Here is a 17,086-nt window from a genome sequence, read left to right on the forward strand (position 1 = left end):
CCATATTCTAAAGATCATGAACTAAACTGTACAAATCCTAATATGATAAAATGTCTATCAATTGATAACAACAATAGGGGGTAATTTTATACTCTACATGTTACAAAATTTCATTCTAAAAATTTATTAATAATTTTTTTATGGAGAATTCGTTTTTTTGGTTTTTAATTTACGCAGAGTAGTAGTAGGCAGAGACAGAGAGGGGACAATTTGAGTAAGGGAGGGGACAATGGAACGAATATGAATATTCAATTTTTAGAAGTCTCAGACTTTGGGTACTGGCTTAAAGGGAATGTGCAAGAATTTAGCAGGTTCTGACTGATATTGGGTACTAGCGCATCAAATGCCGCTAATTAGCTGAGTTAGTTTTGAATATAGCAGACGGAAAAATTTGTTATGAGATGGGTGGTTTTTAAATTTTTTTGTCACCTCCCTTACTCCCTGGGATATTACACTAAACCCCAAAGTTTTATAATAGCGATACAACTAATAATTTCAATCTATAGAAGGGGTAATTTTGTGAATCATCATTGGGGATGTACATCAATTTATCAGCCATATTGTCTTATTCCTGTAGATCCATGTGTAGTAGGATTAATTGTTATTTATCGCATAAATAATAGGATAGTCGATCGCAAAATTATACGATGAATTCTAGTTTTGTTGGCCCGGACATTTGGACACAATACAATCTTTCCCGATTTTGTATTAATTTTGCGGAACATGATTCCAGTTACGTCATATTTTTCTTTCCTGAAAAAGGGAAGGGGGAAGAAAATCTCTTCAAAAGAGATGGGGAAAACCCCCTTTTCTCCCATCTCTTTTTTTCTTCCCCCCTTCCCTTTTTCGGGAAAGAAAAATATGATGTCGTAACTGGAATCATGTTCCGCAAAATTAATACAAAATCGGGAAAGATTGTATTGTGTCGGAACTTTGGCTTTCGGGGCCATCATAAAATTTTATTATTTTCATTTTAGAATGCGCGAAAACTTTTCTGCCATCGTTACGATACATGATTTTCCAGTATGGCTCAGAAACGACTCTAATCCAGCGGATATTTATCGGTATCGGATCCATACTGGAATTATTGCGCATTATATACCGTTTTCCGCGGAATGTAAAATGAAAAATTATAATATTAATTTCAATGTTGTTAGAAAAAAGTGGCCAAATACAGCGGATATCAACTGGTTGTGGAGCTATACTCGTAATATTCTATATTCTAAAATAAAAATTCTTTTTTTGAAGCAATCCCCCTTTTTATCCCCTTGATATAAAAAAACTGTTAATTTGGACTAAAGTATGACAGCTCTTTTTTTTTATAGAGGCATACTCTTTACATTTAGAAAAGGGGTATTAAAAACAGAATTTCACATAGCCCTATTTTTTACGCAAGTGCACCCCCCCCCCCTTCCACCTAATTTTTTTCAAAATGTTGTTTTTATCGTATTCTATTAGATAAAGTATTGATTTTTTTTGTCTGTAGCTTAAGATCTCGGAAATGCTGGTTAGAATTGGTTGTACTTTTAGGGGAAGTTAATTAAATAACTTGTGGTCTTTTTTAACACTAGAGGCTAGGGGCGAAGCAACTTGTAACAACTAATCTTTTGATTAAATGAACTTTGTTTTGAAGTCCAAAAAGTGTTAAGTAATAGGTCTGTTTCTGGACCAAGGAATTATCCCGACTCTTACGCAGTATCAGTAGGTATATTTATTATCGTCTCTAGTATGATGAGGTTATTGGAGACAAATCCAAGACCTCATTGACTAACTAGCGGGTACGTTAAACTTCTGACTAACGAACAAATCTATAATAGAGTACCTTCATTAATTCAGAAAAGGCATTTTCACCCCCCCCCCCCTTGCTACGCCAAAAATTGGGTGAACTAAAAAGCAGATGCCATCTATACTACCATTTAAATATTAAAAAGTGCTGGCAATTTGAGCCATTTCAAAGCTTTTTTGTACTGTAGTTTTATCAACAAAAGACTAATAGAAAACATGATTCAACTCTCTTAAAGTAGACTAAAACCTACTTAAGGTGGACTTATTTTACTAGTCACGAGAAATATTTAGATTTGTAACAAGTTTAAAGTTCATAGGACAATTCCATTGTCGCACCCTATCAGTCCATCTTCCTCAAAACATACGTAAATGTGTATTTTGCAGGGGTGAGGAAGTATTTTCACTGATTCAAACCCATTTCCTATGTTTTCCCTATACTAATGGCACTGCGTGTTTTGGCTTATCTACGGGTGGTTCTTGCTTCCTATCTTCCCTTCTAGTAGCTTTGGTATGGATCACGCCTCGCTTCGCTCAGGATATTACTAACTAGCGGCTGTGCCCCAAGCATCTAGAGGATTTGTATCAAAAAGAAACGTGGGATGACAGAAAAATAGCATCAAATAATCCAAAGACTTAAATAAAACATCACGGGGCCTATATGAAGCCACCCTAAGATGGGGAACTCAATCGGTTCAGTAGTTACCGATTTCAACCTGTTAGATTGCACAACCTTTGCCTAAAAGTACTAACTGTGCATGCACATGTTTAGGTGTATGAGCATTCTCCCTATCTTTGCTTTTGGTGTCACCTACCAGGCATAACAGCAGTAGGTGCTATCTTTACTTTCCTTGGCACAACGTTATTTGAGACAATTTTGGGTATTCTTATTCAAAGTTAGTGTAACACAAACTTGAATGTATATCCATGTTTCAAAACAAAATGGATATAGAATACGTGGATATTGATGATAGATTCTTGCATACCCTAATAAAATATTTCTCCCAGCTGAATAATATAACGATACCCACCATTAACACCCCCCTCTTATTACCTTACCCTATCCCTTTTTCTTACCATGGAGGAACGTTTTGACCAATATCTGAGGACTATATCAGCAACCAAAATTGACGACAAAACTTTCCCTGTCACAATATCCACATATTGTATATCCATTATTGTTGTAACAATATGGTTGAGAAGTTTTGTTTTGTGTTTTGACACATTTCTTTATTCAAATTCAATGGGAGGTAGGGTGTTTATACGTTGGGACCATCTATTTTATTCTACTTTGTAGTGAACTAGCAGCTGCGCCCCTAGGCGGGTGAGGTCAAGAAAAAAGCCTTTAACTATTAACTACCCTAAGACATTTACAAAGCTTCCCTAAAAAGTACAACTAATTTGGTTTAGTATCTTCTGAAATGTTTGGCTTTAGACAAAAAAAAATATAGTTAATTTGGCTATTTTGTACAAAGACCCCCATAGGTCCAACAAACCACCCCTTACCCCCCTATATACATCCAATTTTAATACCAATTCAGTAAATTGAACATCTAATTCATAAATCAAGTTGGAAATGCTAATTTGGAATAATTCAGCTGTTAAATTTCAGGGTCAAAAGGGATAAGACAATGACCAATAAATTTATGAACATCCCCAATGATAATACACAAAAATACCCCTTTTTTATCGTAAAATTATTGGTTGAAACGTTTGAACACTTAACTTACTAAACCAACCAATCAAAATTCCCTAAAGTTGTAAGACCAACAAATAAGAAATAGTTTGGGGACTAGTGTAATAAACAGACCATTATCCCCTCTCTCTCTGGTTGAATTTGGATATTTTGAATAAATTTTTGGGGTTTCTGAGCGGCTACTGTATAAGTCTTAGTTGTTAGTCTGTAATTTATCTGGTTTATCTACTTCCATAACATTCTCAAATATCTTTGCTACTTCCAGCCCTAGGGGCACTTAAGGGAGGGGAGGGATCCGACCCCTGAAAATTTATGATATTTGTTTTGAAAGAATAAGCAAATAGATTTTTTTTGGAGGGGGATGTCATTAATTTCAAGACTGATTTCTCTTGGGATGGTGGTAATAACCTCCCCCAAAAAAGCTTCCAGAACCTATGAGAAGCTACACTGTAAAGGAGAATATCCTTTATATATAACAGACAGAAAGACACACACACAGAGAGGCATCCTGTTACTTTTACATATGGATTTCCTATAAACCAGGGGCCGTGTTTTTGCAAATTAATTCCTTTTGAAATTTATAGTTTTATCTGGGAAAAACTTGTTTTGTTATGTAACTAAAGGGAAGTGGGTAAAATTTTGGGAGATATACTGATTAGATTTTGTATTTGCCCTCCCCTTTTCCCCCATCTATGTTCATTTTTAGGCCTAATATATCATCATTTTTTGTTAGTAAAAACTACGAAGATACGGAAAGTGTTATGTGAAACGTCATAAATATACGTCTGAAAAGGAAGGAAAGGAGAAGGGGGAAAGGAAACCCCTGAAAATGGATTTGACGTATTTTTATGACGTCACACATGACACTTTCCGTATTTCCCAAAACTACCCTTCTAATGGCTGTTTTCATTCTAGTTGAATAAATTTTCCTAAATAAAATATGTTTTAGATAAATGTTATATCAAATCGGACAGCTACAAGCACCTGATTCTTAAAAGCAAAGCTTTTTAGGTGTAGGTTATGTCCATTCACTTTGTCCCACTTTGCATGATGATTCCTATAGTATATAATAATAACTAAAAAGTTCATATTTCTTGTATAATTGAACAAAAAAGATATTTTAGTATTTTTCACTACATTTTGTATAGATACCCCTATTGAATAAAAACTTTTTAAGGGGGGGGTAAAATGGCGCGCGAAGCGCGGCGCAAATTTTTTTTACCCCCCCTAAAATTTTTACCCCGGGGGTAAAATTTGCTTGGGGGGGGGGGGTAATTACCCCCCCTGAAATCTGTTGGCAGGGGTAAATTTTGTTGACATAACACAATCTTTCCCGATTTTGTATAATTTTTTGAGGAACACGACTCCAGTGACGTCATTTTTTTCTTTCCCGAAAAAGGGAAGGGGGGAAGAAAAAAAGAGATGGGAGAAAAGGGGGTTTTCCCCATCTCTTTTGAAGAGATTTTCTTCCCCCCTTCCCTTTTTCGGGAAAGAAAAATATGACGTCACTGGAGTCGTGTTCCTCAAAAAATTATACAAAATCGGGAAAGATTGGGAAGTGTCAATTTTGTTTACCCCCCCAAAATTTACCCCCGGGGTAAAATTTTGAGGGGGGGGGGGTAATTTAAATTTTATTAAATATCTAGTATTAAAAATGAGCGCGAAGCGCGAAAAAATTTTTTTGTTAGAGATTTTTTATTTTGGGGGGGGTATTTACCCCCCCAAAATTGTTTCAAATATTTGGGGGTGCCTACAGCACCCCCAGAGAAGGGGTAAATTTTAAATGGGGGGGGCGGGGGTAATTACCTTATTACCCCCTCCCCCCTTGGACGTCTATGTTAATGTTAATGATTTATTGAGCTTCGCTTTTATGGATGTGGACATCCTTGTTTATCAATTATTTACTAGAAGGGAAGCTTATCTAATACTTTCGAGGTTTGTCTGTACATATGGTCGTTTAACACGTAGCTTGAATTACCTTAAACCTAGGAGACAAGGACGGTAGCAGCTTATAGCGCCTAGTAAAAAACGACGCCATTCTTTACAAATGACCAATGATAGATCAGTATACATTTTACAATTGGTCAATTACAATATGTACTGGCCCATTGGTCATTTGTATTGTATGACGTCATTTTTATTAGGCACTATAAGCTGCTTCACAAGGACCTTTATGCTTTTTATTTTGAAGAGAGTTAAAAATCTGAATAGGGAGATCTATCAACCTAACAACATATAACTTCAAATCTTGGGCGTCCTTGCTAGAAGAGTGTGTTTTTGGTGGTGTAAAATTCCCCGATCTCCTCCTTTTTATTCCATATGCATTAATTTATTTCATCTGCTTTAAAAATCAGGCTTTCATTGTTTTTAAGTAACAAACAAGTCAGGGAGGGAGAGGACATTGGACTGTTGATAATACACATAAAGCATATAATCTTGTTCTGCTATTCGTTGCCTTCAACATTTTTGGTTTTACTGATCTTTGATTGGGTTTATTATAATCGAAGAGAGTTACATAAATTTAAAGTCTTAAATTACCCTTTAAAATATCTGGAAATAATTTTCATTTATAGGTGGTTGGATTTTGAATAAGGTGTTAAGTTTCCTGGCATTATAACTAAACTTTCAAAATGATTATAAATAAAGTGAAACTAAAATGAATAACATTAAACTTTTTATTAGTCCGATACCAGTTTTTAAACTGACCTAATCCAGGGGACATTAGGCTTTTTTTGAATTATAGTCCCCAAAGTTTTATAATAAAATTTTCTTATTCGCTGGCGCAACAACTTTGGAGACTAGGATCGAATTTTGATTAGTTGTTTCATTAAGTTGAATGTCGAAACGTTTTTACCAATAATTGTATTCCAGAGAAGGGGTAATTTTGTGAACCATCTTTAAGGATAGACATAAATTCACCGGCTATTGTCGTATCCCTTTAGATCCCTGGACGTACCTCTTTTACAGTATGTAACCCCTCTTCTAAACCCCCCTGTTCAAAACAGCTGGGAAATAAAAAAAATTTAAAACAAAACAAAAAAGCAAAAACAATTTGAGTGACACTGACACCTATTTAATATTTTTTATGATTGGCCTATTGTACAATGTACATTACAGTAGTTTTAATTAGAGAGAGAGAGAGGACAATGTGCTGTTTATTACACTAGTCCCCAAAGTTTTGAAACAGCTTGTGAATATAAAAAAAATAAAAACAAAACAAACAAAAACAATTTGAGTGACACTGACACCTATTTGATATTTTTTATGATTGGCCTATTGTACAATGTACATTACAGTAATTTTAATTAGAGAGAGAGAGGACAATGTGCTGTTTATTACACTAGTCCCCAAAGTTTTGAAACAGCTTGTGAATATAAAAAAAAATAAAAACAAAACAAACAAAAACAATTTGAATGACACATATATAATTTTTTATGATTTTGAATATTGTATATTGCAGTAATTTTAATAAGAGAGAGAGAGGACAATGGGCTGTTTATTACACTAGTCCCCAATGTTTAAAAAAAGCTTAGGAATACAATTTTTAAAAACAAAAACAATTTTGGGGATACTTGTTCAATTTTTTATAATTTGTCATGCAAATATATTGCAGTAATTTTAATTATATTCTTTTCATTTAAGTTTTTAACAATAATGAACTTATATAATAATTGTTATAATTAGTGAAATTAATAAATATCTATCTATCTATCTATCTAACATCCATGATTAGCGAAGCATATATTATATTCCAGGAATAAGGAATAGCCAACAAGCGAAATAAATCTAAAATAATATTTAGGAGCCAAATAAAACGACAGCTGAAAATCACGTAAAGTTTTCGTTATTTTTTTCTAAATTAATTTTGTTGTTGGTATAAGCGCTGTATATATTCCATATTTCAAGAAAAGCCAACAAACGAACGAAATATGCGACGGAATTTCAATCCCCCTCCCCCCTATTCAATCATAACTCCTTCTAAACGTTAATGGACAGACTGACGAATAAAACTTAGTTATAGATTTGATGCTCATTGGCAAATGGAACCTTTACAAAAATTACGTTTTTTTAAAACGTTTCAGGTGGACGGACAGCCAGACAGTTGAAATTATAGAACAGCTACGCTACTAAAAAGAAGAAGCTTATAGAAGAAAGCAATTAGGGATGTATTTAAGAAAACAAAAATATTAAAAATATGCTGATTGCTCCCATGAGAGACGAGTGGAGAAAAACCCGCAAAAAAAATTTCTCGACATTTTTTAAAGGAGGACTTGATTGCCAAAGCTGCCGTAACTAATGGCGATATTCAACAGCAGCCAAAGCTCAGCCGCCGAAGCTGTCAGTAGGTTAAAAATATTTAGCTGCAGACAAGACAGTTTAGTTTTAGTTTTTAAGTTTCATACAAAAGTTTCTGGCGCTAGTAACAGGATGTCAATGTGTCAATTTGTGGCTTAAGATCTCACGAACTGCTGAACCTATATGGTTCTCATTTACATTGTAGCCTCTTATAGGTCCAGGGAAGGTTTATTACTATATCGGGAGAGGGTACCACAACTCTCCTAAAATTTATCATCCCTAGAAAAATGTCCCCCCACCATGTTTTTAACTTTTATTTTCAAAATTAAAATCAAAAGTGGAGGTTCGATTTCCCCTTCTCCCAGGCCTCACAGGGCGTAGCCAGTAGTAAAGTGTATTTCTGCTAATTTGCTTGAACACTATATAGAGATGTAGCCACCACCTTTATTTTAATAATTTTTGTGTGTTTAATGTTTATACATTTACACAAATTTCAAATTTTTATCCCTTTTGGGAAGATCTTACATTGTGGGCACATTTAAACTAGCGTCTAAGCTAGGGGCATTTTTTTAGAAGGGGAGTGAAATCGAATTCCTTTCAATTTTAGTTTTAATAAGCAAAAAGTAAACAAGGATGACAACATCCATAAAAGCGAAGCTCTGAAACGGTAGGACAAACGGACATTAACACTTGTATAATGTCAGAACTGAATAATTAGAATGCGAATGTATAAGAGTCAAAGCAAAATTGTAAGTAAATTTGTTGAAAAACTGCTTGATACAGGATAATGTTTATGGACATACTTACATTTTTAGGACTTAAATTATAGAGTTGCTTCGCTTACAATATTGTACTTTGTTGTCCCAGGAATCAGTATACCAAAAATCAGACAAATCGGATAATTAGGTCACATATAAATTTCTTGTTAAAAATGTAAAAAAATCAACATGTTTAAAATGGACGTACGGACATTCTGGTAATGATTATAGAGTTGCTTTCTAACTCGTACCTTACTATTACAGGAATCACCATGCAAAATTTGAAATCGATAGGACAATTCTAACATGCCTAAATTAACGAAAAAAGCTATTTAAAAAAGTAAAAAAATCAACATGTTTAAAATAGACGTACGGACATTTTTGTAATGATTATAGAGTTGCTACGCTTTCTAAATCGTACCTAACTACTAAAGGAATCACCATGCAAAATTTGAAATCGATAGGACAATTCTAACATGTCTAAATTAACGAAAAAAGCTATCCGTTACGGACGTACGGGCGGACGGACGGACGTACGGACCGACGGACCGACCCTAATTATAGAAAAGCTTCGCTTTTAAAAATAGCTATAACTGGACCAATGAATAGCTGTAGTGTTAAGGAAAACTATATCAGTTCAGCGGTTATTAAAATATTTCAGTACAGATAGACACACAAAAAGGATCAAAATCTCTAAATTTACCCCAAAAAAAGTTTCTCTATACTGTACGAACACTCTAGAGCCAAGGTTAAAATTAAAATATTAATATTTTCCACAGACAAATGAAAATAGACGAAAGGTTAAGCAACTAAAAGTACAACAAAATTTTAGATAGAAATTGTGATATTTTCAGTAAATGTAATGCAACCATACAATTAATTGGATAGTTAGTTTTTTTTCAAACTGTCTTTTCAGAAATTTTATGGAAACTTTTTTCGGCTTCTATTTCTATTGTTTAATTAATCTATGTATAGACATATTTTACCTATACATAATCGATATATTATTACTTGGATGTTGCACCAAATTTTCTTGTACTCTACTAAAGTAATACTCAGCTGGCTAAAATAACGTTACCCCTCTTCATCCCCTTTACACAATCCTACTGGATGAACGAACTGATTTACTTTAACCGTCGATCTATCGGTCATGCTACAAAAAAGAAAGAAAAAATTATGTTCTTCAACTATCTTTGAATTTTAATTCCACTGAATTAACCTTCTTTTTAAATCACTTTAAAGGTTTTTCGATCGACATGATTTTTTGTGCACCGCTACTTATGATGTTGTCATCCTTGTTAAACGCATTGTAGGATAGGTTAAGTAAGTCTTAGAATTAAAATTCAATAATTCTTATAGAAACGTGATGTAGGGGGGTATAGAGGGGTGTTTACAACCCCCTTAAAATTGGGAAGTTCCCTTTTTCACCCCCTAATTGTTTCACACTGGCTGGTAAATCGATGTGCACAACCACTTAATTACCTGTCTCCAAAATTATGCCTTATTGTTATAGCAATCATCATAAAATTATTGAAGTCGGGAGGAAATTTCTAACAGCTAGCTGAATGACGAACGTATAGAAACATAATTCAAAGACGTAGAAAAGTTTTGCTATCAATAAAAATAGACAAATTAGATAGAAGAATTTATCAAAATCTTATCACTTTTACAATCTCTTAATTGTTTTGACCAAATATGTTGTTATCCAGGGATCTTAAGGGATAAGACAATTGGCAATTAATTAATACACATCTCCAATGATGATGAGCAGTATTACCTCTTCTTTAGATTAAAATCATTGGTTTAAAAGTTTGGACACAATAGTTTAGAAATATCCAATCTAAATTCAGTGAAAGTTATTGAGGTAAAACGTTGTTTTAAAACTTTGGGTACCAATATGATTTACAGTCCAATGTCACCTCCCTCCCTATGTCAAATAATCTTGAGAGAGAGAAAGGTATTATTACACTAGTCCCCAATATTTATAATAACGTTTTCTTATTCCTTGGCTTAAAAACTCTGGGAACTTTTAATGAATTTTGACTGGATGGTTTATTAAGTTGAGTGTCCAAACGTTCAAACCACTAATTGTCTACAGAAGGGGTAATTTCATGAATTAACAATTGGGATATGCATCAATTTATCGGCCATTGTCCTATCCCTTTAGATCCCTGCAAATAATTACATTTTGTTCAGCGCAGCTACTTTTTATTTGAGGTATGGTTGTACGTCTATAGAGCGCATAACGGATAGCTCGAAATTTGTACTTTTTTATTTATATATTCAAATTATCTATCTGCATTAATATCTATCAAATTATCTATCTATCTATCAAATTATCTAAAAATTAACTACAAATTTATCTATTGAATTATCTATCTGTCCACCACTCTATCTAACTATATTATATCTATCCTATTATCTATCCATCCACCACTCTATCTATCCTATCTATCCACCTATCTACCGATCTATCTATCTATTCAAAAAAATCGGCGTATTTATTTTTAATGAAAAAAATAGTATCTTTCTGATGATTGCAGAAGCATGAAACTCTGAGTAAAATAAAATAAAAATTAAAGATAAAATGTTGTTTTACTTTTAAGTATCTATTCAATTACCTATAAATGTATCTACAAATTTATCAATTCAATTATCTATCTATCTACATATATTCTATTTATCGAATAATCTATCAAATTAAACATCTATCTATCTGTCCAATTATCTATCTATATATTTAACAAATTATCTATCTATCCATCAGTCCAATTATCTATAAAATTATCTATTTATCTATCCAATGATCTTTACATTATCTATTCACCATTCTATCTATTCAACCAGATAGACAATTTTAACCTTAAACGTGCTTATTTTTTTTTCTAAAAAATAAATTAACGCACATGTTTAATTCTGTGTATTAATTGAATTAAATTCGGTGCTTTTATAATTTTCTGCCTATTATAGATAAAACAATATGATCTGCTAACTTTTATCTAAAAAGTCGGCGAAAACTAAAGAAAGATTGGGGGCGTGGTTGATTTCTTAATCATCATATGAGCAATTGCCCCCCCCCCCCCCCCCCACACACAATAGCTTATTCGACAATGCCCCGCCCCTCACTTAATTCTAATCGGGGCGGTTCGTCAGTAAATGTAAAGGTTCCGTAATGAACCACTATGTGGCCAGCCGCCGCTAATTGCGGCGCATATGTGTCGGCAAGGGTACACACAAATTAGCGCCATCTTTTTTTACCTAATTTTTAAAGGAATCTCTTGTGTTTAACTTTTAGATATTGATATTCCTTCAGTCATAATGTATAATGTCGTTGCTTGTAAAGAGAACAAAAAATCGGCAGTTTACCTCAAAATACCTAGTCGAGCATAGAAACCCCCCACCCTTCTTGTATCGAAATAAAATAAAAATAAGAAGGGAGATGGGGTTTATTTTTTGTAGGTGTGGGTAAGAGCATCGCATGTATATTGTATATGCCCCACTGGGTTACGGCCCCATGCATGTTTTAGGTATGAATAAAAAAACAACAACCTCTCCCCCTCACACTTTTTTCAATTTATTTCAAAATTCAAAAGGTGGGAGTTTCTGTGTTTGCTAAGCACTTTATAAAGAAAGCAACAAAAATGGTAAAAACAGAGTTTCCCTTTAATATCATTTGTATTTTTATTAATATGTTTTCTTTTAGTGATTTTATGATAGCTCAAACGAGTTGATATTTTAGAATTGGCGAAAATTAACTTTAGCTAATTTTTGTTAAACAAGAACTTTTATATTTTATGAAATGACTTTAATTAATATAAAAAGGTTAACAAATGTTCCTCATATGTAGGCATTGGGAAGGTTTTTAACTATTCTAGGGAGGGGTAGTGAACACAACACTCCCAAGAGAAATCACTTCTTTTTCCTTTGTGAACTAAAATTGAGAGAGTGGGAGGGTCGACTCAACCCCCCCCCAATAAGCCAACGAATAAGGTAACACTTTTGATACCAGTGTAGTAACAGTGCAATGTATTCCCCCCCCACTTCCAAAAAAAAGACAAAATAAAAATAAATAAAATAAAAATATAATGATAATTGAATAAACAAAGAAAAGAGAGAAAAAAGAAAAGATAAGAAATTACGAATCTAAAGGGATAAAACAATGGCCGACTAATTAATGTTCATCCCCAATGTTAATTCACAAAATTATCCCTTCAGCAAATTTCAATTTGAGGTTGATACGTATGGACACTCAATTTAATAACCAATCTAAATTCATTAAAAATCCCCAACATTGTTAAGCCAGCGAATAAGAAATTTTAATTTTAAAACTTTGGGGACTTGTGTAATAAATAGCCCACTGTCCCTTCTCTCTCTAAGAAATAGATAGATAGATATTTAGCAAACAAGGATATCGAGAAAAATATCCATTTTCTAGAGAGAGGGTAGTAGGGTCAAGGAATTCTATCTGATAAAAGTTATGCAGGGAGGGAGGGGACATTGGACTGTAAATTACACTGGTACCCAATGTTTTATAACCTCTTTATCTTAATCGTTGTCTTAAAAACCTTGGGTACTTTTATTAAATTGTGATTGGTTATGGTTAGTTCCAAACTAGTAGAGTACAATTTTAACCATCAAATAACTTTAAACCACACAAGAGGTAGTTTTGTATATCATCATTGGGAATGTAAATAAATTTATCGTCCATTGTCTTATCCCTTAAGATCCCTGAAAGTAACCACGAACAAGGATGGCAACATCCATAAAAGTAATTTAAAGAGAAATAATATTTGTATTGTCAAAGGAATCGTTTTAGGTAACTTTACAAAGTGACACAAAAATCAGCCATGTGACGTCATAGAAATGAGGGATTATCCGTCTCTTTTTTATGAGTTTTCTTTCCTACTTCTCCTCTCATCTCCCTCATTTTTATAATGTCACATGGCCGATTTTTGAGACACTTAGTAAAGTTACCTTTCTAGAAGGTTTGAAATGAATTTAACTATTTTAACATGTAAAAATTCCTGTCTTAACTAGATAAAAAAAAACGGTTAAATTATTTTAAATTTACGGCTATACTTATCCATTAAGTCTTGCAAACGGACAAACAGACATACAAACAAACGTCCTTACTTATAGAAGTGCCTCGCTTTTGATAACATTAACACACAGAGAGAGAAAGAAAGAAAAAAGAGAAATATATATTAAACCAGGGAGAGAGGGGACATTGAGCTGTTTGTTAGTCCCCAAAGTTTTATGATAACGTTTTACTATTCCCTGGATTAACAAAGACTTTGGAGAATTTTGATTGGTTGATGCATTGAGTTGAGTGTCAAAACGTTTAAACAAATAATTTTAATCTAAAGGAGGGGATAAATTTGTGTACCATCATTAAGGATGTACATTAATGGATAGCCATGGTCTTTTCCCTGCGGATCCCTGATATTAAATAGAAAAGAGGATAGTTTACTTTAAGGGATTCCCTTTTAATCGTCCCTTAGGGAGAAAAACTCCGGAGCCAAACCTTTGCTCCCATTGGGCTAAATTTGCCGCCAATTATTATTTCTCTCCTGCCATTGGTCCAAGAGTACCAATTTTGGCGGCAGACATGAAAGGAGCGGTGACTATGTACTAGACAGAGCTATTATAGAGGAACTAACTTTCATAACAAACTTTTTGGGGGATTTTTCTTAGTTGGGGGGGGGGGGGGAGGGGGTAGGGAAATATCCTTATTTTTGGGGAATTGCAGGGGGAATGGGAGTGATAAAATAAGAAAGGGACATAATGGGGGAGAGTGGAAGAGATTGGGGGGGGGGGAGAAAAAAGGGAATTTGTAGTGGACAAACGCAAACGCAACTACACCTCCATCTCTACTGTAACTTAGTAATAGTTTACTTTAGTGTGTCGTCATAGCCAAAGCCTCTGGGAATATATGCACCCTCTTGGGACACCCACACACCCACCAGACAACCAGACGTACAGACCAAAGGGGATTTGAACTCGCCAAATTAGATTTGCGTTCCTAGTGCATTTTTGCTGCTAGTTTTTTATCCTAAAAAATAAATAACAAAGTTATTTTTACGCTTTTAAGTGAAAAAAGAAACATTTTAAAAGTGTTTTTTTTTATTAATTAAGCCTTTTTGAACCAAAAGGCTTTTTAGAACATTTTAAAAGTGATATAAACAATAGACAAATAATTTGAAATTGTTAAAATATGACCATGTTTGGGAGTATGCACGCAGGCGCGGGGGGTGGACTCGCCCTCAAATCTGAAAGTTTGGACCCGCGGTCATGGATGCAACAGAATCTGACCCAGCTACACGATGCACAAGCTTCGTAAGTATTTGTACTTGTTTTTAGTTTCCTATTAAAAGATTCAAAATGCAATGACTTCTATATTATTTTAACATATTAATTGGAACTGATGATCTATTTTTAGTGAAGCAATTATTTTCCATATATAAAATAAGAAAAAGTATACGTCTCGTGAAGGTTTAACGCTATTTAATCTGAAGATATAATATTTATATGCATGGTTATAAGCTATTTTATCAATCTTTAAATACAGAGCCCCTTAATTTTAAGGGCAAATCGTTGGTATTTAAGACAAATATCATTCAATAACATTTGATATTTAAGTTATACTTTTTTATTCTTAAGGTTTTCAATTTATCTTTCTTGGATTATCATTACTTAAATTTTATACTCTAGATAGAAACACAACATAAATTTTTCTAGTTTTATCTATTGTTTTACTAATTTAAAAGATCATCAATTTCTTTACATTTTTAATGGATTTTATTATATTTTGATTTGATATATACTCAAAAAATTATATCGTTACATGATAGAAATATTACAAGGAGCTATTAAAATTTTTATATGGTTATTTTTTTTAATTCCTAGCATTATCTTTTAATCATGCATTGTTGGAATTTTGTTGGCTATATCCTACTTTTCATAAATCTTGCTTCGCTTCTTATACAATGTGTTTGTTTTATGAAGTATAAAGTAAATGCTTTTTAGTCCTACTTATACCCAATCGATATCAATAATCAAGGTGATAATTTTAAAATTGTCATTTTAAAATCAGCAGTTCAATTAAACAAAAAAAACTCTAGTTTTCTCCTCATTCGCTAAGAAAGTGATGCCACGAGAACATTGCTCCAATACAGCTAAGCATAGAATAAGGAGGAATAGAAATGAAAACCCTAAATATTTCTGGGAAATTTGAAGGAATCTTTGACTTGCGCAGTAAAGACAATAATGATGAAGTACAAATCACAATGACTAGTTGGACAAAACTAGAAAAGTTTAATTTGTATCAACATCTAATATAAGAAACATAAGAGCGCAACTCAGTTTTATAATATAAATACTGAGACCAATATTTTTTTGTAAATTTTCTTACATAATTATTTTTTAAGGCTTAATATGCACATTAAATTCATTTTTAATCCATTGTGAATAGGGAAGAGGAAGCTGGATTCTTGGCTACATGGCTTTTAGTAAATCATTGGAAAAAAAATTTATTTTGAATATTTTTTCTGAATAATTACTGAAATCATGTTATTTACTAACAGCCTTGTAGCCGTTTTGGTCTTTCAAAAGTTCCAATTTTACTTCAGGCTAGCCAGGCAGAATCTTCTACCTGGATTCTATTCTATACTTTATCTTCTTTGCAGCTAAGGCAAAAAAATGCAGATCTTTTTAATTGTTTTGCATAATGTTAGAACCGATATAAGCCCTAGTTTTTAGAATATATAAGAACCATTCCTGTGCTATATATAGTTCAGGAGCTACTGAAATAAAACTTTTTAAATCGTTCTCATATTGTTCAACGTAGCTTCTAAACTACTAAAAGCACAATAAGATATTAAAATAATTCTGAAAATTTATTCATTTAATAATAATTTTTAGCTTTTTAAAGAGTTATTGATTTTAATTTTTATTCTTCGAATCCAATAAAATCTATAAAGTTTCAAAAACGTTTCTTTATCTAATCTGTTTTCTAAAGAGAATATTTTTAAACCCGGTTTGTATCCAGCGGATTTAAATTGGTATCTTGGTTGTGATAGAATATAATTTTAAAGGATTAATAAAACAGATTTCTAAAATTATTGATTTTTTTAGGAACTTCTTAACTTCCAAAATCATTAAGCAAATAAAAGTTTTCTAGGGAATTTATTTTAGTATTGAGATATCTATTTGCCTTTAATATACTTTAATTTTATTTCTATTTACTTTTCAGGGAATATCAAATTGATTTTTGAAAGATTTACCGGGGGTTTTCTGTTATTTTTATTCAATTTTATTTCATATTAACCTGTGAATATGTATATTTTTAATATGATGAAAAAATATCCAAACTGATGAAAAAATATCCAAACTTAAATAAAAGTATGAAGATGCTTGTCTGTAGCAAATGATCTTGCTAAACCGATATGGTTCTCCGTCAAAATAAGGCTGGGGAAGGTATATAGCTAATTTTTAGGAGGTACTTCTACCGTCTAAAGAAAAAGGGTCCTTTAAAAACCTCCCAAAAAGGCCTAAG

General features: G+C 32.9%; 1 protein-coding gene across 2 annotated transcripts in view; it reads left to right on the forward strand.

Moving 5' to 3' along the window:
* Positions 1-14,426: 14,426 nt before the first annotated feature.
* The window catches only part of LOC145304198 (transcription factor collier-like), a 34,108-nt gene continuing 31,448 nt past the window's right edge, over positions 14,427-17,086 (forward strand). Inside the window, exon 1 of one of the 2 annotated variants that reach the window (XM_080146010.1) lies at positions 14,427-14,868. In XM_080146010.1, the coding sequence (XP_080002136.1) occupies positions 14,747-14,868 (122 nt within the window). In that variant the 5' untranslated portion in view covers positions 14,427-14,746. The remainder of the gene's footprint in view (positions 14,869-17,086) is intronic. The other variant, XM_080146009.1, reaches the window with a different exon arrangement.

Source organism: Acartia tonsa, chromosome 13, assembly GCF_053477335.1.
Source record: "Acartia tonsa isolate MP-2025a chromosome 13, ASM5347733v1, whole genome shotgun sequence".
NCBI lineage: Eukaryota > Metazoa > Arthropoda > Copepoda > Calanoida > Acartiidae > Acartia > Acartia tonsa.